Below are 25,662 nucleotides of genomic sequence, written 5' to 3'. Positions count from 1 at the left end.
TCTGGATATATATTTTATTGGTAGTTCGCGAGGAGAATGGTTATGTGTGCGCTGATACACATCATAAGTTAAATCTATGGATTTTTGCCAATAAATATGTGTGGATTTCTGTAGTGTTTTATTGGCTCAATAAATTCTTTAAACATAATTATTTCAAGGTCAATTTTCTCGAAGAACCCATATTTTTAAGCCACTATCTACACTTGTATGTAAACTTTAGTAAGATTATCGGAATCCTTAACCAACATTTTAGATTACAATATACCATAAAAGTTAATAAGCGAAAAATCAATTTGAATATATTTTCATATCTGGCATTTCTGTTGGCAAAAACATTTCTGAAAGGGGGTGAAATATTTCGGAGCACGCGGCGCATGCATCAAGCACTGATGGTTCACTGGTTGCTGTGATGTAGGCGCAACGGACGGAATACAGAAATAACCGTTTGCATCCTATTCGAGTCGCCTGGACGACGGTTGCTGGGAGCGAAGGATAATGGTAATGTTTTGAATCCTTTTCAAACAGTTTGCGTTTGAAAGTGATCATCACAAAAAAAAAGATTGTTCTTAAAAATGAGTCACGTAACACAGATGAGCCATTTGAAATCGACGAGCGGTTTCGATGATGGTAAGTCGGACAAATCCGACCGGTCGGAGGAAAATTTTGACTTTGACTCATCGGAAGATGAGGAAATTACGATGATTCTCGGCTTCCGAGACGATGAGGCGCGTCAGAGGTTGATCAACTTTCCGAAATCAACCCGGATGGTAATAAGTCCAGATTTGCAAGCCGAAATTGGGATGGAAATTGGTCACACGATTAGTGCAGAACATCCTTGGAAGCAAATTAAGAAGGAAGTACTAGAGGACCACCTTCCGGGAAAGGACGCCACGCAGCAACAATTGAAAGAAAAGCTCAAAGATTTGGACCCAGGAAAGCTGATTCTGGTGGGCTACTCTCCGGAACTTTCGACGGAAGACGACGTGTTTATTGTTTTCATCGATGATCGGGAAACCAAAGAGGCTAGTGAGCTGATCAAACGGATTGAACTACTAGAGCGCCATAAAGCACGTGGCATTCTCAAAAAGCGCGCCAGGAAATGGAAAGATCAAGGAAGCCATCAGAAGGTATTGAATGAGGAGGTTTATCACTTAAATCTCGTAGCACATTTCTAATTGCAGTGATGCTAATATTATTCGATTTCGACGCATATAGGAGCCACATGCGATACTTTATGACAATGTGTTATGTGTTATGTTATGTGATGCTTGGGAATGTACTTGAGCTTCGTATCTAATAGAATTCAAACAACGAACTCTCTAAACATTTTTTGGGAAAATGCAACTCATTCTAAAATTCAGTTTCTGTATATGAGTTGATGACAATTGGTCAAACTCTGATTGAATTAAAGAATAAAAAATAAAGAGTAAAAGGTAAGGTAAAAGAATAAAGAGCAAGAGTAAGGAATAAGGAATAAAGAACAAGGAATAAGGAATAGGGAATATGGATTAAGAAATAAGGAATAAGGAATAAGGAAAAGGGAATAAGGAATAAGGAAAAAGGAATAAGAAATAAGGAAAAAGGAATAAACAAAAAGGAAAAAGGATAAAGGAAAAAGGAAAAAGGTAAAAGGAATAAGGAATAGGGAATAAGGAATAGGGAATAAGGAACAAGGAAAAGGAATAAGGAAAAAGGAGAAAGGAAAAAGGAAAAAGAAAAAAAGGAAAAAGGGAAAAGGAATAAGGAATAAAGAATAAGGAAAAAGGGAGAAGGAAAATGGAAAAAGGAAAAAGGAAAAAGAAAAAAGGAAAAAGAAAAAAGGAAAAAGGAAAAAGTTAAAAGGAAAAAGTAAAAAGAAAAAAGGAAAAAGTTAAAAGGAAAAAGGAAAAAGGAAGAAGGAAAAAGGATAAAGGAAAAAAGGAAGATGGAAGTAGGAAAAAGGAAAAAAGAAAAAGGAAGAAGGAAGATGAAAAAAGGAAAAAGGAAAAAGGAAGAAGGAAAAATGAAAAAGTAAAAAGGAAAAAGGAACAAGGAAGAAGGAAAAAGGAAAAAGGAATAAGAAATAAGGAAAAAGGAAAAAGGAAAAAGGAAAAAGGAAAAAGGAAAAAGGAAAAAGGAAAAAGGAAAAAGGAAAAAGGAAAAAGGAAAAAGGAAAAAGGAAAAAGGAAAAAGGAAAAAGGAAAAAGGAAAAGGAAAAGGAAAAGGAAAAGGGAAAAGAAAAAAGGAAAAGGAAAAGGAAAAAGGAAAAAGGAAAAAGGAAAAAGGAAAAAGGAAAAAGGAAAAAGGAAAAAGGAAAAAGGAAAAAGGAAAAATGAAAAAGGAATAAGGAATAAGGAATGAGGAATAAGGAATGAGGAATAAGGAAAAAGGAATAAGGAATAAGGAAAAAGGAGAAAGGAAAAAGGAAAACGAAAAAAGGAAAAAGCGAAAAGGGAAAAGGGAAAAGGAATAAGGAATAAGGAATAAAGAATAAGGAATAAAGAATAAGGAAAAAGGGAGAAGGAAAATGGAAAAAGGAAAAAGGAAGAAAAAAAAAGGAAAAAGTTAAAAGGAAAAAGTAAAAAGAAAAAAGGAAAAAGTAAAAAGGAAAAAGGAAAAAGGAAGAAGGAAAAAGGATGAAGGAAAAACGAAAAAAGGAAGAAGGAAGTAGGAAAAAGGAAAAAGGAAAAGTGATAAAAGAAAAAAGAAAAAGGAAGAAAGAAAAAGGAAGAAGGAAGATGAAAAAAGGAAAAAGGAAGAAGGAAAAAGGAAAAAGGAAAAAATAAAAAGGAAAAAGGAAAAAGTAAAAAGGAAAAAGGAAAAAGGAAAAAGGAAAAAGGAAAAAGAAAAAGGAAAAAGGAAAAAGGAAAAAGGAAAAAGGGAAAAGGAAAAAGGAAAAAGGAAAAAGGAAAAAAAAGGATAAAGGAAAAGGAAAAAGGAAAAAGGAAAAAGGAAAAAGGAAAAAGGAAAAAGGAAAAAAGAAAAGGGAAAAAGGAAAAAGGAAAAAGGAAAAAGGAAAAAGGAAAAAAGAAAAAAGAAAAAGGAAAAAGGAAAAAGGAAAAAAGAAAAAGGAAAAAGGAAAAAGGAAAAAGGAAAAAGGAAAAAAGAAAAAGGAAAATGGAAAAAGGAAAAAGGAAGGAAGAAGGAAAAAAGAAAAGGGAAAAAAAGGAAAAAGGGAAAATGGAAATAGCCCGATCGGATATCGGCCGCTAGTACGCGTGGACCCCGTCGTGCTGATGCGTAGAGAAACGATCCGCAACAAATTCACTCTGCCTGGTGGATATTTGGCTCAGTGTTATTGCGTCGATAAAGGTGTTAACCGTTGCCTACATACGGGGGCTACGTCGAACACACGGTGGATTTGCACGTTGGTCGAGGTTTCACGGTGTGCCGAGCGGGGTGGTTGGCTTGGTTGAGAAATGTGGAGAGTTTGGCGATAACACCGGCAAGGTGAATGGTGGGTCACGGGCTGGATAAAGCTCGCGTTCACTATACCATAGGTACAATTCGATCCTAGGCTGTAATTGTTTTTTTTTTGTAAATACAAATTGCGAATTAAAATGCGAATTAAAATTTTATAAAAATACCCCGTGCATTTTCCTTATACACATGCTCTGCTACCTTAGATCTAAATTCGTAATGTAATTCCTTATCGTTTTCTCTTTGCGCCTTACTCACTTCCGCCATATGTTACACAGTTGTGGTCGAAATACGTATCTGCAAAGATATCTAAAATTCTTCTTCTTCTTCTTCTTATTGGCATTACATCCCAACACTGGGACAGAGCCGCCTCGCAGCTTAGTGTTATTAAGCACTTCCACAGTTATTAACTGCGAGGTTTCTAAGCCAAGTTACCATTTTTGCATTCGTATATCATGAGGCTAACACGATGATACTTTTATGCCCAGGGAACGTTGAGACTCATATGGTTGTTTCGGCTATTAATAGAATCAAATCATCATTCTCTGCTGGTCCTAGCGTAATTCCTTCGGCAGTGTTAAAAAAATGCTCCGATATTTTGGCCACCCCTCTGCGCATACTATTCAACCTATCACTTCGTCAGCAAAAATTTCCTACTCAATGGAAATGCTCTACCATGTTTCCCGTATTTAAAAAAGGAAACAAAAGTGACGTAAGAAACTATCGGGGCATTACATCACTCGGAGTTGAATCGAAAGTGTTCGAGTCGCTGATCTATGAGAGATTGTTCGCTGCATGCAAGAATTATATCAGCCCACGCCAACACGGATTCTTTCCTGGTCGATCTGTGGAAACGAACCTTGTAAGCTTCACTTCGTTTTGCATGGACAACATGTGCAAAAAGTTTCAAGTTGATGCCGTGTATACAGATCTCAAATCAGCGTTTGATAAAGTCAATCACGACATACTGCTAGCAAAATTAGAAAAACTTGGATGCTCTGCCACATTCTGCAACTGGCTACGTTTCCTACCTAGTGCAACGCCAAGTAACCGTCAAACATAGAAACCACTCATCTCGTTGTTTTCGAATGGCTCCGGAGTCCCCAAGGAAGCACGCTTGGTCCATTGCTGTTTTCGCTTTTCGTGAATGATGTTACCTTCATCCTGCAGCGTGGAGGACTGCTGTTGTTGTTTGCGGACGATCTTAAAATTTACCTCGTTGTTCGAAACCTGGCGGACTGCCTAGAATTGCAAAAACGTTTAGATATCTTCAATGATTGGTGTGATCGAAACATGATGGTTCTTGCCATCGCTAAATGCAACGTGATAAGCTTTCGTCGCACTGTAGATACCATGATCTTCGATTATAATATTGCAGGTACTACTCTACAACGTGTCGACCATATCAAAGACCACGGTGTCGTATTGGATGATAGGTTAACCTACAATCGTCACTTATCTACTACTATTGACAAAGCGAATCGCCAAGCTCAGTTCATGTTCAAAATTTCCAGTGAATTTCGAGATCCTTTGTGTTTCAAAGCACTCTACTGCTCATTAGTGCGGTCTCATTTGGAATTTGCTTCAGTTGTTTGGAATCCTTATCAAGCCGTATGGACGGCTCGTTTGGAGGCTGTCCAGCATAAGTTCGTCCGCTACGCACTACGCCATCTCCCTTGGAGGGACTCGCTCAATCTTCCACCATACGCTGATCGTTGTCGCTTACTAGGACTGGATACTCTTGGCAAGCGGAGGAATGTGGCTCAAGCAGTTTTTATCGCTAAATTATTGCTCTCTGAATACGATGTGCCAGATTTGTTGACAAAGATACAACTTTACGCACCCTCTCGTACACTCCGGCCTAGAGATTTATTGTATGAAGCAGTTCAAACCACGAACTATGCCGCCAACAGCTGCTTCGTCGCTATGATTCGTCGCTTCAACGAAGGAGCCATTTATTTCGACTTCAACATCAACGCATCTAGATTTCGGTATTGTTTGACAAGATATTTTAATGACTGACAATGTTCCAAATAGTAATTAAGTTTTCATGTAGACCATACAGTCAGATGAAATATAAATAAATAAATAAATAAATAAATAAATAAATCGAGACAATTTCCAATCCGATAATTGCCTAGACCGGCACCGGGAATCGAACCCAGCCACCCTCAGCATGGTCTTGCTTTGTAGCCGCGCGTCTTACCGCACGGCTAAGGAGAGCCCCTATCTAAAATTATTGGTGGAATTAAATGGAGAGTACTTAATTCGTCTTAGACGGTTGGATACCATGTTGTTCTTCGCGCGGCCACTTGTTCGATAAAAGGATCGAGTTCGACCACAGGGCACCGGTATGACCCATGAAGCCGACTCCGAACCCTTGGACCACCTCTTATTTGCGGCTGAACTAGCCATTTCTCGAGTCCACGCGCCACCTTCTGTGTGGCTCCGAGACAATGTGGACGATAGCCGATAAAACGGCGTTCCAGCCAACTTCATCTTTACACATCCTCCGGACTGGGGTGTCCGGGGTAGTGTCCAGTGACGAATAACACGTGTTCCGCCGTTTCCTCTAAACCTGCGCACACCGAACACCCGGGCGAGGCCGAGTGTCCGAACCGGTGTAGATACTGTCTAAGGCTCGATGCCCACGTAGCGTCATTTCAACGCAGAGTGCACGTGGCGTCAAAAAGATGCAGGTGTGCACCGGGAAAAAGCGGTAACGCAGCGTCACCACGCCGATGCACATCAGCGTTATTTTAACGCTGCGTGCACGTGGCGTTGAAAAACCGCTACGTGGGCATCGGCCCTAAAGTAACCATGGTCTGTAAGGATCTGGGTCAGGTGGAAAGTGATTTCCCCATGGCGCTTCTTGACCCACGTACCTATTTCCGGTATCAACCTATGTGTCCATCTACCCTTAGTGTAACTGTTCCACGCACGCTGCCATTTGACCATTGATGCCAACCTGACAGTCCTACGGAAGCACTCTATGTCTTCACCGATAACGATGTCAAAAGGCATCATACCGGTGATGACGCAAAGTGCATCGTGCGACACGGTACGGTACGCGCTCGCAACTCTTAGACAGATGAGCCTATACGTACTTTATAACTTCGTTCTGTAGCAGTTAATACGCAGGGCCGTGCCCCAAGCTGGCCCTCCATACCTCAGTATGGACAGAGCGACACTAGCCAGAAGCTTGCGCTTGCTGGCTATTGAGCTATTGGACATCATCCGGGACAATGCCACTATAGCTGTGGAGGCACACTTGCAGGCATAATTGGTGAGCTTATCGTCGATCATTACCCCCAAGAGTTTGATGGAGCGTTCAGAGGTGACCACTTGTTGCCTGCCCTTATTACCGCTTTTTGCTCCGACTTTCGGTTGTTAACAAAAACCACCTCAGTCTTGTTGTGAGCCAGATATAACTTCCTGAAACTCATCCACTCCTCCACAATTGCGATCGAGTGGGCTGCAGTCAACTCCACCTCTTCGATCGATTCGCCGTAAACCTCCAGCGTAATATCATTAGCGAAGCCGACGATTACCATGCACACCGGGAACTTCAACCTCAAGCCACCTTCGTACATGACGTTCCATAACACCGGACCCAGTATGGAACCGTACAGAACTCTTGATGTTATGTCAACGCACTTCCGCCCCGCCTCCGTGTCGTATACTAGTACTCGATTCTGGAAGTAGCTTCCGAGAATCTTGTACAAGTACTCGGGAATTCCAAGACGCAGGAGTGGATCTGCAATAGCTGCCCAACTGGTTCTATTGAATGCATTGCTCACGTCGAGAGTCACTACTGCACAATAGCGAACTCCCCTCCTCTTACGCTGAATAGCTATCTCCGCGGATTTGATAACCGACAAGTCTACGGTCGACTTACCCTTTCGGAAGCCAAACTGGTTACTCGATAGACCATCCGCACCTTCCCCGCCGTATCAAGCAGGCATATTGGTCTACATGCCGACGGATCACCCGATGGTTTTCTCGTCTTTGGCAATAGGACCAAGCTCTGCCTTCCATGCTTCAGGGAAGACTCCCTCGTCCAGGCATCTCTGCATGACAGATCTGAACATCTCGGGAGCCTCAGCAATGGCCGCTTTGATGGCCAGGTTCGGAATACCATCTGGTCGCCTTACGTACACTAAGGGACTGTAAAATCGCCGCAAGTTCCGCCACGGTTACTCTTCCCTCGTCGGCCACCCCGGCCCCTGGCAGCTCCACAAAGTCAGGCCAGGGACTTGGGTCATGACGTGGGAAGAGCCCCGCGATGATCCTCTCCAGCATCTCTGGAGACCGTTCTGTAGGGGCCATCGCCCCACGTGTCTTGGCCATTACGGCTCTATAGGCGTTACCCCATGGATTCACGTTGGCACTTTGACACAGGCCCTCGAAGCAGGCTTTTTGCTTGATCTAATCTCAGTCTTTAGAGTGGCTCTAGCAGCCACGAACGCCACCCGTCGTTCAACACGCTCCTCTTCTGTGTGTGCTCGCTGCATCCGCCTCCGTACCCGTAGGGAGGCGAGACGCAGGTTCGCAATTGCTTGAGTCCACCAGTAGTCCACCACCAGTCCCATTCTTAGGGTGGACTTTCCTAGGCATGATGGCATTGCATGCACGCGAGAGTACTGTTATAAGCTGCTCGCCGCTCAGACCGAGAGTATTGTGCTCGCGGCAAAGCGCTTCCTTAAATACCTCGTCGTCGAGGTACGATGTCTTCCACATACGAGGGCTAGGCCTCGTCCTTTCTTCCGTCCACTGAATACTGGTCGTATAGTCGATACCGTAGCGAACCGCCAGGTGGTCGCTGTGTGAGTGTAGCCATCATCTACCTCGAACTACTCGTTTGGCCAGGACTCCAAAACGTAACGTCGATAATCGACTCGGTCCCGTTCCAGATGTAGGTACTTTTGTATCGACATTGGCCAAATCCACATCCAACATGGCCAGTGATTCCAGCAGGAACTGCCCACGGCCCAAGCATTGAAGTCCCCGCTATCTCCACTGGTCTACGCCCCATCAAGTTAGCCGTCAAACAATCCAGCAAACGACCGAACTGATCGAACGACCATCGAGGAGGCGCATAGCAACTGCAGAAGAAGACCCCGTTGACTTTGGCAATGACGAAGCCCTCGTGTATCGAAGACACCAACTCTTGAACTGGGTATTTCCCCCTTGTCCATATTGCCGCCATTTTAGACCCATCGGTGACCCAATTACCGTTCCTGGCGCGGGTACCCGGAAAGGATCCGCTATGATGACGATATCCGTCCCCCATTCAGCAACTGTCTGACACAGCAGTTGCTTGGCTGCATCACAGTGGTTCAGGTTTAGCTGCGTTACCTGCACTGTGATTTTGCAGCACGCTTAAACGCCGGGCACTTCGACCCCCCCCCATGGGGTGCTTACTGTTTGCAGCTTTGCTGGAACAAATCAAACAATTGGGAGGGTTCGTGTAGCATTGTGCCTTGTGCCCCTTCAATCCACAGCGTCGGCAGAGCTTGCTTCTGTCAGGGCCTTTGCAGTCCCATTGCTTGTGCCCCGGTTCCAGGCACTTGAAGCAAATTTCGAGTTGCTCGTATATGCCCACAGGGCACACCAACCATCCCACCTTGACGCTACCTAACTTGACTACCTTGGAGGCGTCCGCTACAGATAGCCGAACCAATGCTACCTGCGTCCCTGTCGAACCTAACGGCTACGGTGGGCGTCTCCACTTCACACTGTCGCCGCAGTGCCGTGAGAAGCTCTTCGACTTCGGTGATCTCGTCCAGGTCTTTAACCCTTAGATTCACCTCCGTCGTGAGTGCCCTCACCTTGACAGTCTCGCCTAGGACTTCCTCCGCCAACTTCTTGTAGGCGGCGCCCCGCTTTAGCTCGAGGATCATCTCGCCGATCCGGGTACGTCTTTTTCGACGTACGTCGGGGCCGAGTTCACAGAGCTTGACGTCACTCCTCATCGCCTTCAAGACGTCCGAGTACTTGGCCTTGTCCGTCTTGATGACTAGGGCATCGCCCCTGGAGCGATTGGCGCCTACTCTAGACTTCTTGCTACCCTCATTCGCCTGGGCCTTCTTTTCGGCCCTTAACGTCTTTGGTTTCCTGTTGTTCTTTACCATGGTCCAGGAGGCGTCATCCCCCTCTATTTCCCTGGTCTGGGGAGGCTGAAAGCCTTCAGCCTGCCGTAACCCCTTATTACCGCCTTTGCTGGGTGCACGGACCTTTCTGTTGGGAGCCGTCGAAGAAAACAAATTACAACCGCGAAATTCGATAAACTATAAGTAAACGTTTATTTGAAAGACGATCACAAAATTACATGGCGGTAGCTGATTACTTAATAATAATAAAAAAACAAAAGATCTATGTCGTTAGTGTGACTTCCGAAACGTCATCAATCACTGCGGAAGGGCAAACACTGCTCACATCAACACACCTCCTCAGTGTGCGCCCACTACTAATTAGCTAATTATGAACTATTTACAACATCAAACAAAATAAAGACCATTCTTTCGAACACACTTCAAAATCATTGAGCCATTCTTCATAATCTGAGCCTCTCTGGAATCGAAGCACACCTTGAATCCGAGTTCAACAATCCGCGGAACTGATATGAAATTTCCAGCCAGTCCAGGAACATAGAACACATCATTCACTGTAATAGCAACACTTCCAACCATCAGTTTTCCTGTGCCTTTTGCTTTTGCTCTCATTTTTCGTCCGTCCGCCAAGTAAATCGTTTCGTTGCAGCTGACTAAATCCTCTAACAGCCCTGCATTTCCAGTGAGGTGACTCATGCAGCCCGAATCCAAACACCAACTGTTTTTCCGCATCACTACCGTACTTTCAGCAACGTCATCTCCTCCTGACACAAAAAAAAAAACAAACTCCTCCTCCGCCGCTTGTCGCTTGTATTTTTGACATTCTTGCACTTTGCTTCGATGATGCACCTTCATCTTCATCAGATTGCTCTCTCGTATCCAGTTTCGGACAATCACGCCAAAAATGACCCTCTCGTTTACAGCAATAACATGTACGCTTCTTACGAATAACGGACCGTGTCGAAACAGCCATTGCCTTTCCCATATCAACATCCTCATGATCACATCGTCGCTTCCACTCATCCAACTGTTTTCCCTTAACGTATTCCAGTTTTATTCCTTCTTCCGGACGGGTCTCCAATGCAGTAATTAACGAATCATAACTCCGTGGCAAACTTGACAACAGTATAGCGATTATCCAGTGCTCTTTGAGATCCTCACCCATAGCAATTAATCGATGCACAAGTTCGGACACATTCACTAAGTGCTCTGACATACTTCCTCCCCCCTGTTGTTATATGGCAACACAGATCGTATCATTAATCATTATAATCATTAACAGCTTTTTCGTTCAGTGCATAACTTTTTAGTTTTTTGACTTTTGCCTTTTTTCGTTTTAAACTTGTTTCTGATTTTCTCTTCCTCTCTGATCAATAACCGCGTGCGGATGTATAATATAGTTTTTTACTTCGATGAATAAATAGTTCGTGTTTCAAGTGATAAACTGCGTGTTTTCCGAAGGATCCGAAACCTGTCTCTGCCCAACAGGTTATGGGCCCGGCGGAGCAGGCGGATGACTTGCGTGGGATCGTTTTTTCTAATCGTTTGTCATCGCGTCGAATTGTAGTGTCGGTTCTATTTTGAGCAATGTCAAACAGTGAAAGGATCGCCTCCTTCCCCAAGCTCAATGGGTCAAATTATGATAATTGGAGCTTTCGGATGAAGCTCCTTCTTGTAAAGGAAGGAAATTGGACCGTGGTAGCAGAGGAAATATCCGAAGATGATGAAGATTTTAGCAGCAAGAACGATCAAGCGATGGCCACAATTGGTTTAGCAGTGGAGGATAACCAACTGATCCACATTCGAAAGGCTAAATCAGCCGCGGAGGCATGGAAAAATCTAGAGACTTTTTATGTTAAACGAACGCTTACTACGAAGGTGTCAATTATGCGGAAAATCTGCCGTCTTCGATTGGAAAAAGGTGAAGATATGGAAGCACATTGGTCGTCTGACGCGAGCTGTTCGAGAAACTAAACGACCTACAGGATGACAAGATACTCGATGATCATTGGCTTGTTGCATTGTTATTCAGCAGCCTGCCTGAGGAATATGAAACGCTCGTTACTGCATTGGAAGCACGCCCCGATGAGGATCTAACCTTGAACCTTGTCAAAGGAAAGCTGCTGGATGAGTGGCAAAGCGGAAAAATCGTTTTGAGGATGAAGACCCTGAGACGGCGCTGCATGCCGCATCAAGCAGTGTGAAATGTTTTTCTGTAAAAAGTCCGGTCATAAGAAGTTTGAGTGTGAGAAGTTCAAGGACTGGAGGAGTAGGAATCCTAATCGAGAAGAAGAAGAGGTACATAGTGCGGTGAATGTCCGTGAACAAGATTGCCAATGGGCGTTCGTTACTGCGGGGTTCACGTCAGCTGAAAGGATGTGGCTGCTGGATTCAGGTGCTACATGCCACATAGTGAATCACCGTGATTTTTTCGATAGCATCAATGAAACGGTTCGAGAAGTGGTATACGTAGCCAATGGTGCCAAGGTGGTGGCGAAAGGTCGCGGGCGCGGTACGATAAAAGTTTTTGATACCAAGAACAGAGCCCGTGTTATTAGTGTTGAAGCATTATTCATTCCGGAAATGAACACCAATCTACTGTCGGTTAAAATGCTTGTGCGTAAGGGTTTTGTGGTGACATTTGATAGCAAGGGTGCAGAAATTGCTCGCGATGGAGTTGTTGGTGCGTACGCGGACCTTAAGCACAATTTGTTTATTATGCGAGGTGTGGCGAATCCGCGTCGCTAGTACGAAAGGACAATGACTGTGTCCATGGTTGGCACCACGTAAGCTGGGTCAACAGAAACTGCGACGCAATTGTGAAGATGTGTGAATTAGCTGACGGTTTCCTGAAGTTGCAAATTGCAAGTGTGATGAAGCTTGTGAGGTGTGCATACGAGGTAAAATGCATCAGAGCCCCTTTCCGAAGGCATCAGACAGCAAGTCGTCGAACGTAATGGAGCTGATACACACAGATATCTGTGGTCCGATGCGAACTGCGACATTGGGCGGTCGGAAGTATTTTCTTACCTTCACGGACGACTACAGCAGATACACTGTGGTCTATATAGTGCGAAGAAAATCGGATACGTTGGAGAAGCTCAAGGAGTTTGTTGAAATGGCAAAAACCCAATTTGGACGGAAGCCGAAAGTCCTTCGGTCGGATAGGGGAGGCGAATACATCGGACAACAGGTGAGAAACTATCTCAAATCGAATGGTATCATCAGTCAGCTTACTGCGCCATATTCGCCCCAGCAAAATGGGGTTGCCGAGAGAAAAAATCGGTACCTTGTTGAGATGGCACGATGTATGCTCATTGATGCGGGTTTGGATGATCGTTTCTGGGGAGAGGCGGTGGTTACGGCAAATTATATGCAAAATCGTTTACCGTCTCGTTCGATTAAATGCACTCCCTATGAACGTTGGTTTGGGCGAAAACCAGTTTTGAATAACATCAAGCCATTTGGTACCGATGTTTATTGCCATGTACCGAAAGGAAAAAGGGGCAAATTAGACGATAAAGCTGTCAAGTTAAAATTCATGGGATATAGTGATGAAACCAAGGGATACCGTTTGGTTGATGTTCATACTGGAAAAATAACAATAAGTAGGGATGTTCGGTTTCTAAACACTTTTGATCTAATTGAAAAGCCTCGGGAAAATGAAGTGACCGTACCTTTAACTAACTCGCGTCCTCACCCGCATCAAATGATACCAGAAGATATTGCCGAAATAGTAGACGATCCTGACGACATGTGGGTCGATACTGAATGTTTCTTGAACAATGAACCTAACGATGATGAAACCTTACAGGAACCGCAAGTCGACCCGTTAGAACTGGCAGTCCGACGGTCAGAACGAACAACAAAGGGCACTCTACCACAAAGATACGCTTGTGTAACGGAAGAATTGGAAACGGAACCTCAGAATTACGCAGAATCACAGAACGATGTTAACAAGGATGAATGGAACCGTGCCATGCTGGAAGAGTTGGAATCAATTGAAGCGAATAATACTTGGGATATTGTGGACCTGCCTCCGGGAAAGCGAGCGCTTGGAAGCAAGTGGGTGTATAAGTTAAAACGTGGTTCGGATGGAGAGATCAAGCGTTTCAAAGCACGACTTGTGGCTCAAGGTTTCAATCAGCGTTTCGGCTGCGACTACGACGAAATCTTTGCGCCAGTGGTGCGTTTGACGACATTTCGTGTACTTCTGGCGGTGGCAGCAAAAGAAGAATGACAGTACAACAGTATGATGTTAAATCAGCTTTCCTTTACGGCAACCTTGAGGAGGAGATCTTTATTCGGCAGCCTCCAGGGTTTGCTGTGGAAGGAGCAGAGGACAAAGTTTGCCGTCTTAAAAAAAGCTTATATGGTTTGAAGCAAGCGGCGCGATCCTGGAACAATCGTCTCCATGAGGTTCTGGTTAAGGAAGGATTTCAAAGAGGCGATTCGGATCCGTGTCTATATCGCAAGCAAGTTGGGGATCGGCTGTGTTTCGTTCTAGTATACGTAGATGATTTCATTACTGCAAGTGACGATAACGTGATAGTGGAGTCTCTGGAGCGAGCGCTGAAGAAGAACTTCGTTATCAGTAGCAGGAAAAGTTCAGCAGTACTTGGGCGTTGATGTAGAACAGGATGTAGGAGGAGATTACTATATAAGCCAGCAGCGGTATATTGCCGATACCGTAAAAACCGCCGGTTTAGAGGATGCTAAAGTGTCTACGATTCCACTAGATACGGGATATGAAAAGCAAGAGCAGGATACAGATTTTTACCTGATAATCGTGAGAATCAGCGACTGATTGGAAAATTGCTTTTGCTTGCAGTGAACTCACGACAAGACATAACTGCACCTGCTTCTATCCTTAGCCGAAGAACAAGCAAGCCGTCTCAGCGAGATTGGAACGAAATTAAGCGAGTAATACGATATCTTAAGGGTACCGCAAGTCTTCGGCTTCGACTTAGTGATAATGCAGACGACTCAGGGCTGGTCGGTTATGCAGATGCAGACTGGGCGGAAAGTCGTGATGGACGGAAATCGAATAGCGGCTTTGTATTTCAGTACAATGGAGGAACAGTTTCATGGGCATGTAGGAAACAAACTTGTGTGTCGCTTTCGACAGCGGAAGCTGAGTTTGTGGCCCTCGCAGAGGCTTCACAAGAGGCTTTGTGGCTTAAACGGTTGCTGATCGACTTGGGAGAAAATGTGACATCAATCCGAATGAACGACGATAACCAAAGCTGATCTTCTGACAAAACCGCTCGCAAGAATCCGGCTAAGTGTGTTGAGAAAACTGTGTGGACTTGATGTTACAAACTAGTAACGATATGTGCTGAGGAGGAGTGTTGTTATATGGCAACACAGATCGTATCATTAATCATTATAATCATTAACAGCTTTTTCGTTCAGTGCATAACTTTTTAGTTTTTTTTTGGTTTTTGCCTTTTTCATTTTAAACTTGTTTCTGATTTTTCTCTTCCTCTCTGATCAATAACCGCGTGCGGATGTATAATATAGTTTTTACTTCGATGAATAAATAGTTCGTGTTTCAAGTGATAAACTGCGTGTTTTCCGAAGGATCCGAAACCTGTCTCTGCCCAACACCCCCTTCAACTGCAGCGAGAATAGCTTACGCATTATGTGAATCTTGTTCGTCAGCGAGTCCCTTTCGTGATAGCTTTTCAAAGCATCCCACATATCCTTTGCCGTACGAGCCGTCATAACATGACACAGCTGATCGTTACCTAATGCTAGTCCAATAGCCGCTCGAGCTGCTCCGTCCGTTTTATTCCAATCCGCGGAGGATTCTTCAGGCTTTGCTTGAGTAACCACATCATACAGTTGTTCCTTGAGCAAAAAGCAACTCCATCCTAAACTTCCAACTAGGCCAGTTGAAGTTATTCAGACGTTCAATCACTATTTTTGACTCCGCCATTTCAAAACACAAAATCGCTTTTTCTTCAGACCACTTCAAAACATAAGCGATTATTCAATCAATTCTCCACTTCTTTTCCGATCCGTAATCAATTTTTTTCTTTAATCACCGCGCGCCTGGCCCATAACCTGTTGGGAGCCGTCGAAGAAAACAAATTACAACCGCGAAATTCGATAAACTATAAGTAAACGTTTATTTGAAAGACGATCACAAAATTACATGGCGGTAGCTGATTACTTAATAATAATAAAAAAACAAAAGATCTATGTCGTTAGTGTGACTTTCGAAACGTCATCAATCACTGCGGAAGGGCAAACACTGCTCACATCAACACTTTCCAGGTCCTTCCTCCCCTGGTTTTGGAGGTACCTGACCGGGGTTCAACTTCCCAGCTCCACTACCCTTGTTCGGGGTAGTAACCCTCCGCGTTTTTGAGCGGCCCCCAGGGAGCTCATCCCCTGGAGACTGTCTTTCCCGTTTTTGTGTCTGCTCCGTTGGAGCAGTCACCCCCGACGTGCCCGCGAATACTTGAGCCTCAGTCGACTCCACGGATTTCACGGGTTTGCACTTGGCCCCCCCAACCGCTCTCTAAACTTGGCGTCCAACATCGACTTTCGATGTTTCAGCATGCTCCCCTTGAGGTCCTTACTGATATTATGCTTCGATGACGTAAAGTCGATGATGGCGTCCAGCGTCCGGGGGGAAGGTTAAGTAACCCACGCTGGCGCTGCTCACCGAGCTGCCGACTATTGCCTCTGACCTCGGAGGAGACCTGAACAACCCACCTCTTGCGAAGGGGTTGTCGCCTACACTACTACCACTAATTGAAGAATTGACTTGATTTTCCATTTTGGTCCCACGAGTTGCTCGGGAAAAGAGGTCACCGCACCAGAGCCCAGCATGACGCGGTAAGGGACAATTACTGTGGAGGGTGCCCAGGTACCCCACAGGCTCCGTTAAAGGCCTAGCTTATTATTCCCCCCCCCCTGGCCATGCATCTCTTCGGCACAGGTCGCTTAACGCCTTGGGATTAGAAGTTAGGGACGATGGTCCCCTTGGTCGCACCCCCTCAGTCAAGCTGATGTCAGAAGGACAACAGTGCCCTGACTGCACTACCAGCTAAGTACAAAACCCTTAGCTGGCGGTCGATTGTCATCGGAAGACCCGTGGAAGCGTGAGATTGGAACTTGTGAGGACGCTCCTTCCCAGACATCAACTCACCATTTCGCAGCCCAGTGTGTGTGTGTGCACTTACTCTTGACCGCTTTGCTCGCAACAAGTTGAAAGCTTGATGTGGAATTCTATCCCATTGTCTCCGTTTAAAAATTGGCCGAATTGGATTATGGGATTATAAGTCAAGGTCAAAATACTAATCCGAAAACGTGTATAGAAAAAAAAACATTTTGGCATTTATACTCATCCGATTTGCTCGTAACAGGTTGTGTTTGAAATGAATATATGTATATCTAAATATAAATAATCTGTCCATCCATCTAACAGTGCATTTTAAGAATTCTCATAAACACAATTTACCTATTATATTTCTCGCGAAATGCACTTAACACCGCTAGGCGAATTAATCAGTTTTATTTTTTCAAATATTTTGTTGCAGGTGCAATGTTACATACCTATCAAACGTTTGAATGTGGTTAATTTAGAAACGCAAAGTGTTTTTCCTGTGAAACGTTGCAGCGATGCTTTCAGTCACCGCATGGTAGATGACGTTCGGGATGGTTATGTAGAGCTTGTTCCCGGTAAGTTCAAATTCGACAACCTTCAGCGCAAATTGGTGGATTTCGCCATTCAAACGTGTCCACCGAAAATTCATCAGTACCAACAAACCGATCCCACCTTTCCGACCAACGCATGGTCCCAATACTTGTATGAAATTACTCAGGAGGAAGCAGATGCAGCAAACAAGCCCACTATTGCTGCGGATGATAAAGGTCAATCATCGAAGCCGAACAGTTACGTTCAGGAGCTGCTGAACACTCTAGAATTCAATCAGGTGGACATGTATAAAAACGACTACCCCTGTATTTCGAAACGCAAGGTTCACAAATATCAAACACCAGTTGTCGAAGAATGTCTCAGCTTTACTGATCGAGCAAAGTGTGAGAATCGTTACGTGTCGGCTATGGATTGGCATCCTAAATATTCAGGGATATTCGTAGCTGCGTATAACTTTAACACGTTATGCACTGTAGTGGATATCGAAGATAGAGAGACGAATTCGATCGACCCCGTGAACCGTATCGTGTTCGATAAATGTCCGGTCTTGATGTGGAGTTTCGATGAAACCCTTACTCAGAAGTTGGAACTGAGATCTAGTCGTGAAGTCACTTCACTTTCATTTTGCCCTTATGATGGAAATTTACTTCTGGCTGGTTTGGCGTCTGGGCAAATACTGATTTGGGATTTGAAGGGCGAGATAGAGCGTGTTGAACAAGTCGAGGATATTACTCCGAAACAGCAAATGTATCGCCAGGAAATTAGAAAGCTCATGGGCTGGTCCAAAGTAGAGGAAGGTAATCAAACGGTCGAACCTGTGGCCATCAGTGCTATGGATAAATCACCAAGGAAACACATCACAGCAATCAAATGGCTTCCTCGGAATTACTATTGTGCCACAACCGGACAGATTCGGGCACATGCTGATAAGTTACATCGATTTATATTGACTACATCTATCGACGGCACCGTCTGTTTTTGGGACTTGGATTTCACAGTTCCTGCTTTAAAAAAAGCTCCGCCCACTTCAAAAACAGTTGCTTCCGGGGAAGCTTCTCCATATCAATCGTTGGACAACGTATTTTATCCAATCTTTAGAATCAAATGTGATACTCCGATCACATCGATTTCCATTGACGAAGCTTTATATGAATTCATACCAATAGATGGGGACTACAAAAAGGCCGATATCGCTACCAGAATCGAACATCAAGCTCAGCCGGTAGCAGTGCAGTATTGCATGAAAATGGTGATTGGAAGTCTGTTGGGAGATATAATAAAAGGCCACTGGGAAGGACATGATTTTGACCAGGGAGCGGCAACCAATGAGGAATCGCTAAAGCAGAGGGAGAAATTTGCGGCAATCCATGATGGACCTGTGTTATTGGTGGAACGGAACCCATTCTGTGCTGATATATTTTTGACCATCGGTGGCAACGTACTGGCCTTGTGGAGTGAGGAATGTCTCAACTCGGCAATATTTTGGAGAAGACGTGATAGAAGGGTAACTGCCGCGAGGTGGAGCTTGGATCGAGCGTGCGTGTTTTTCATTGCCAATGCCAATGGTGATCTGGAAATTTGGGATACAAATGGTAGGCCATTGAACGCAGCAAAAGTTTGCTAACAATAAATAATTTCTAAATTACAGTGCGTATTGATACTCCTTGTTTAACGGTTAGTCTTGGTGGAAATATCCTAACGTATCTTTCGCAACACAAGTTATCGGCATCGAAGAAATTTTTGGCAGTCGCAGATTATAATAGCAACATCCGTATCATGACTATACCGAGTAGCTTTTCAGAAGCTATTCCATTCGAAGTAGAGGTGAGTTCTTATTTCATTTTCATTTTCATTATTCACAGATCGCAACGTCATTAGCCCTGCTGCTTTTAAGATATGCCTACCATTCTATGATGCCACTCTATGATGCGTTTTTTCGAAACTGCAAAGGGAAGGAAGTATTGAATGAGTATTCCGATCAAATTTTTTTTCTCGTTTTTTTTGCCAGGAAACTTACTTTTGAACGAGGATTCAGAATACAATTCAGAATATATCATTTTGGCCAAAAATGTCACATATGCAGTTTCACAAACAAACGCTTCTTTAAGCTTTATTTTTTCCGACTACGACCGGGGTGGCCTTCTTCTTCTTCTTTCTGGCATTACATCCCGACACTGGGACAGAGCCGCCTCGCAGCTTAGTGATCATTAAGCACTTCCACAGTTTTTAACTGCGAGGTTTCTAAGCCAATTGTTGCAATCGTATATCATGAGGCTAACACGACACTTTTATGCCCAGGGAAGTCGAGACAATTTCCAACCCGAAAAGTGTCTAGACCGACACCGGGAATCGAACCCAGCCACCCTCAGCATGGTCTTCCATTGTAGCCACGCATCTTACCGCACGGCTAAGGAGGGCCCCTGTGCAGTGCATAAAAGTCATCTCCATTCAGGTCGGTCCATGGCTGCACATCGCCAACCACGCAGTCTGCGGAGGATCCGCAATTCTTCCTTCACTTGATTGATCCACCTTGCTCGCTGTGCAACCTCGCCTCCTTGTTCCAATCGGATTGTTATCGAGAACTATTTTTACCGAGCCCACCGCAGTCTTTCGATTTTCGAGGGGTGAACAATGGATGGTTCTCCCAACAGCTGATGCAACTCGGGATTCATTCGCTTCCTCCACGCACCTTCCGTCATCTGCACCCCACCATAGATGGTACGCAGCACTTTCTTTTCGAAAACTCCAAGTGTGCGTTGGTTCTCCACGAGCATCGTTCAGCTCTCGTGTCCGTAGAGAATTACCGGTCTAATAAGCGTTTTGTTGATAGTCAGTTTGGTACAGCGGCGAACTCTATTCGATTGGAGCGTTTTGCGGAGTCCAAGGTACGTACGCTTTCCTGCCATGATGCATCTCTGAATTTCTCTGCTGGTATAGTTATTGGAGGTCACCAGTGAGCCCAAGTATACGAATTGTTCAACCACTTCGATTTCGTCACCACTGATACAAACTCGTGGTGGGTGGCTCACATTGTCATCTCATAAACCTCTTATTGTAATTGTAATTGTTTTTTTTATTGAGAACGATAACTGGTTAGCTTACACTTATTATCGGGTCAAGGAAGGGTTATTATGTACTTGATGACTATTATGATCCGTTTTGCTTCCCTCTTCAGTCTGGTGTAGGATTCTTCCATTTTCTCAAAGTTACGTGATGTAATATCAATGTCGTCGGCGAAATCAAATTAGCTGAGCTTGAGCTTGAGCTTGATTGACCGCCCGATGTTGCTACTCCATTATGACCAGATTAGCTGTTCTTGCCCAGATGTTTGCTTGAGACTAGCGAACATCTTCAATGTACAGGTACTGCCCGAGTAGCACACTTGTCACATATCAGTCACTGTGACTCATATGCGACCAAATCCAGTCACATTGGAGTTGCTGCAACCAAATCGATCTGAACTGTGCTACTAGGGTGGTGATCTCATTTGTTAGGTCATACTGGCTCCTGCCACGTCAGAATGCAAGTCAATGTAGGGAAGGGGGAGGAAATGATGATGCAATCACTCGCCCACTGCAAGCCGGGGTCTTCCACGAAAGGCTGAATCACATAAGGCTGAAAACTCGTAAGGCTGAACACGAAAGGCTGAAAAGTAAAAATCTCACATAAGGCTGAAATATCAAAAGGCTGAAACTCGAAAGGCTGAAAAATCGTGAGAAACCAATATTAGTGGAAGAATTCACATTTGAGGGTAAAAGGGGCACAAACTAAAATGATCCGCAACCTTCTTGTGACTTCTTGTTGTCTTTCAATTTTTATACGGAATTCTTATTTTGTAGTCTATACAGCTCATAAAATTTTGAGGTACTGTCGTCGGGGGTGACAATGGGTCAAATGGGGGTGAGAATGGGTCACTGAATGAATGCTTGTAGAATGCATTGAATGTATCTGAGGGCAAGAAGACTAAAATATAAGAGACCTTTTTGAACGATTTTTCTCTACGACCTCCAGACTGCCGGTGAGAGCGATGACCCATTGTCACTCCCGATGGCGGTAACATAGAACATCCTTCCTTCTTCCTTGTTTCTTATTGCTTCATCATTATTTCTTCTTTCATCTTTATCTTACTTTTTCCTTCTTCCTTCTTCTATGTTCTTTCTTCAATCTTTCATCTTTTTTCCTTCTCCCTTCTTCCGTCTTCATTCTCTCTTCTTCCTTCTTCTTTCCTCCTTCCTTTGTCTCTGTAAATTTTTTATTCTTTATACGTTTTATTCTTTATTCTTTTTTCTTTTTTCTTTTTTCTTTATTCTTTATTTTTTATTCTTTATTCTTTATTCTTCATTCTTTATTCTTTATTCTTTATTCCCTATTATTTATTCTTTATTCTTTATTCTTTATTCTTTTTTTTATTCTGTATTTTTTGTTCTTTATTCTTTATTCTTCATTCTTTATTCTTTATTCTTTATTCTGTATTATTTATTCCCTATTATTTATTCTCTATTCTTTATTCTTTATTCTTTATTTTTTATTCTTTATTCTTTATTCTTTATTTTTTTATTCTTCTTTATTCATTATTCTTCATTCATTATTCTTTATTTTTTATTCTTCTTTATTCATTATTCTCTATTCTTTATCAATTATTCACTATCCAACCACTCAACATAGTTGGTACAACATATCGTATGGTTTGGATTCATTTCATCCCATCAATTTCAGCCTTTCGATACGTTTCAGCCTTCTGATACTTTCAGCCTTTTGAGACTTTCAGCCTTTCAAGATTTCAGCCTTTTGAGTTCAGCCTTATGAGCATTCAGCCTTATGTGTTTCAGCCTTTCGTAGGACACCCATTCGGCTTGCCACGAGTTCATGCGGAATTTTGTTGGAATTTTTGGGTAAGGTTCGAGAGGCAGAGATCCGTCTTGATTAACGAGCTGCCAATGTGATAGATAGGAGAAAGCAACTGATGGAATTTCTAATTGAATGTAGGAAACGAGCTAGTTCATTTCCAATTCTAGCAGATTACTGCTAGAATACTCAAGTTGAAGGTATAGGATAGAAATGGAAACGGTATGGAAGTCCATTTCCAGTTCTAGCGATTGCTGGAACATGAGAAATATAGAGAAAGATACAAAGTAGGAAAATCAAATTAGCTGAACGGACTTACTAAAAATCGTGCCACTCGTGTCAAACCCCACTCTTCGAATCACTCCCTCCAAAGCGATGTTGAATAGCACGCACGAAAGACCATCATCTTGCCGTTACCCTCTGCACGTTTCGAAGGGATTCGAGAATGCCCCTGAAACTCGACCTACGCACATCACCCGATCGTTGCTTCGTTGCCTTGATCATCCGTTTCAGTTTATCTGGAAATCCGTGTTCGTGTATTAGCTGCCATAGCTGATCCCGATCGATTGTATCATATGCGGCTTTGAAGTCGATGAATATATGATGTGTGGGCACCTTGTTTTCGTGGCATTTCTGCAATACCTGACGTACGTCGAACACCTAGTCCGTGGTAGAGCGTTCGCCCATAAATCCCGCCTGATACTGCCCCACGAACTTTCTTGCAATTGGTGTTAGTTGGCGGTAGTTGTTACAATCCAGCTTATCCTCCTTTTTGTAGATGGGACACACCCCGACAGAACCTCATCATCCCAAACCTTAATAATTACCCAGTGCATCGCTCTAGCCAGTGCCTCACTGTGTTTAATCCTCACCACCGTTGTCAATCCCAAAGGCTTTGTTTTTTTCAGCCGCGTGATCTTTTCCTTAATTTTCTGGAGATCCGGAGCTGAAAGAATTTCCACGCGATACAGTTGCTTCGTCTCTTCACGGTATCGATCTTCCTGCTGGCGCTTTTTCAAATTTATATTATTAAGTCGTTTACAAAGTTGCGAAAATGGGGTACTAGGCGAATAATTGCGGTGGTGTTACTTGCTCGATGTCCACGTTATTCCAATGAATGTCCTCTGACGTCCCCATATACCAACATTGCACTGTTTTCTCGTTTCAGAAATTTCGAAAACTGATCGACTACGAATTAACTCGCAAGCAATCGCAAGAAGACTGGATCCAATCGTACTATGAGGCACATAAAGAAACTATTGAAGCGCAAGTTAAGGCGAAGCGCGAAGCAAAGGAATTAGCTGAACGCATGGAAGTAGAGCTGAAGGAGCACAGTGAGTACATGAAGCGGCAGGCTGTCGAAGAAGCTAAGAAAAAAGCTATGAAGGACGCGGAGAAGCGTGTTGATTTGGCTAAAAGGCTGGATGCTAAATGGAGACAGAAAAGTTATAAAAGACTGTTGCGCAGCATGATGGAAAGAAGAAACATCAGTCCGGATCAGTTAGCCAAACAAATGAAACCGGAAAAGGAAAGGAGAAAGTACAATGAAGAAAAGCGAACAGCGATTGCGGAAGACTTGGCAAGAATTGAAGATGATTATGAGGAAGTTAAGGGTCAGCTGATTCCAGTAGAAAGCGTCATTGTGACTCGAGCAGAACAGTTGAAAAGTCATATGGATAAGTATCGTGAAGAAATGTTGGACTACCATCGCGTTGAAGAGGAAGCAAGGGAAGTACTCGAAAATTTTCAACTTCCTCAGATTGCAAGTTTTTCTGATGTTTTGATTAAGGGCCGCCAACGGAGAGAAGTGATTAATCGTGAATTGGGAGCAAACATTGAGCACCTGGAAAGCTATGAACGGAAAAAGATACAGCGCAGATTGGTTGCTAACGAAGCGCGTGGTGACACAGATAGTAATGCCAGCGTGACCAGCCCGGACGCTTTCCAACGTGCACGGTCAGTCACCTTCATCGACGATATTCCGGAGGAACTGCGAAGACAAATGTCACAAGAGCAAGAACTAGAATCGCCCCGAAAAAATACACCGGTGAATGACGAATAGAAACAGTTGCAGCACGCGGAAGGAATATTAAATAACCAATCACCTACTTGACCGTATGCAGTGATCGCAAGAAAACGGGACCGGTTTCTGGCCGTTTCTTTTAAAGCTGAATAACGTAAAAAATAAATTAAATAAAATAAAAATTCGGAACACGCTGCAAGTCCAGTAAACGGCGGAGAAGACTGATTGTAGCTATTTTTCATCATATATTCAACGATTGGCATACTTTTTTTTGTCGTGATTTGACTTTGATTAATCCTTTGAGTTGCACCAGAATGATTTTGAAGTTTTAAAAATAAACGAAGAGTTCTTAACGAGTAATTCCTGCATCATCATTCTTCATCTAAAGATGATATTCATGAATCATGGGGTACCTTTTGCACTATGTATTTCACTAGTATAATAAGAGTCCTATAATCCAGCCCCTGTGAGTGTCATGTAGCGGCATCCTGTCTTCCATAAACGAATGTCAATAAAAAGCAGATCAAGCTCTCCCTCTTCAGCTGCATGCTTTCTGATGTAGTTAATTTTTCAATTTGAAGGATGACTGGAGCGTAGTGACAATTCCGCAAGATGTTAGTCAGTGATATGCTCCGTACTGCGGCGGGAATATGATTGACAGGTGTGATCCGTGATTTATAATAGCCAAGGACAAGGCGTGATGCAAATTTTCGAATTTCCTGTACACATTATTGAAGCGCGAATCTTTCATATTGATGACAGAATGTCTGTGCCTTTATGACAGGGCTTTTGCTTTATCAACAGTCTATTGGTATAACAATGACTCTGTGCTTTATGATGATTTACATCAGCCTTTTTTGTGAATCACGGATAGTGCGAGTTCGGTGGTATATATGATAGTTCGCTGGTATTGAATTGATTGAACCGTAGAATGTTCGAGTTTAATAGATTCTAGGAAATGAATTGTATTTTAATTAGTTGTTTAAGCGCGAAGTAGGTTTATGTGATTGTCTACAATGTGACGTAGGTATGTGAGGTACCTTTCGCTGAAAATAATCCTTTCAAGTGTAGCATGCTTGACAACGATATTATGTCTAATACCTATAAATTGAATCACATACAACAATCGATTGGCTCGTCGTAAGGTTACAATTCTGAATTCAGCACCCTTAATTTAAAACAAAAATATCTTAGATATGAAACAATGCATTAGGAAAAAGTGTTCGGATACGGATACACTATGTTTTGATTATAATTGAGCGAAAGCATGGTTGGGCTCGTTTTTTCACCATGTACCACACCCTTTAATATTTTAGTTTGGAGACACGTTTGGCAATTCTTTTGGTGATACAGGATTTATCTCCGCTCAACTATATTACAAAATCAATTAAAAAAGATGTCAAGGAATTACAAATAGGGAAACTGTTCCATTTTCTCACTGAACATATATTCATCTCATCGCAAAACAAAGAAATACAGCACCAATCTCGTCGGTTCTTTTTGCTAACATGCGTTTTCGGAATAGTTTCTATAGGAAGTTAAAGGAGTTTCCAGATGAAATTTACGAAAGAACTCTTAAAGTTATTTCCAAATGATTCCTAAAATAGTTT

General features: G+C 43.3%; 1 protein-coding gene across 1 annotated transcript; it reads left to right on the top strand.

Annotated features, from left to right (window-relative positions):
* The first annotated feature begins 506 nt into the window (after positions 1 to 506).
* LOC134207730 (dynein axonemal intermediate chain 3) lies at positions 507 to 24,400 on the top strand. The gene is made up of 4 exons (XM_062683583.1): positions 507 to 1,127; positions 17,066 to 18,776; positions 18,833 to 19,008; positions 23,198 to 24,400. The coding sequence occupies exons 1-4, from the start codon at positions 573 to 575 to the stop codon at positions 24,089 to 24,091; spliced, it is 3,336 nt and encodes a 1,111-aa protein (XP_062539567.1). The 5' UTR covers positions 507 to 572; the 3' UTR covers positions 24,092 to 24,400.
* The last annotated feature ends 1,262 nt before the right edge of the window (positions 24,401 to 25,662 follow it).

The sequence above is a fragment of the Armigeres subalbatus genome, chromosome 1 (genome assembly GCF_024139115.2).
Source record: "Armigeres subalbatus isolate Guangzhou_Male chromosome 1, GZ_Asu_2, whole genome shotgun sequence".
NCBI lineage: Eukaryota > Metazoa > Arthropoda > Insecta > Diptera > Culicidae > Armigeres > Armigeres subalbatus.
The sequence above is the reverse complement of the archived record's forward strand: the minus strand, read 5'-3'. Positions and strand labels throughout refer to the sequence as shown.

Bases quoted from the DNA above. Each gene is read 5' to 3' on its own strand.
- LOC134207730 (XM_062683583.1), top strand. From the start codon at position 573: ATGAGTCACGTAACACAGATGAGCCATTTGAAATCGACGAGCGGTTTC. The intron at 1,128-17,065 runs GTATTGAATGAG...ATTTTGTTGCAG, and splicing joins ATCAAGGAAGCCATCAGAAG to GTGCAATGTTACATACCTAT. The intron at 19,009-23,197 runs GTGAGTTCTTAT...TTCTCGTTTCAG, and splicing joins CTATTCCATTCGAAGTAGAG to AAATTTCGAAAACTGATCGA.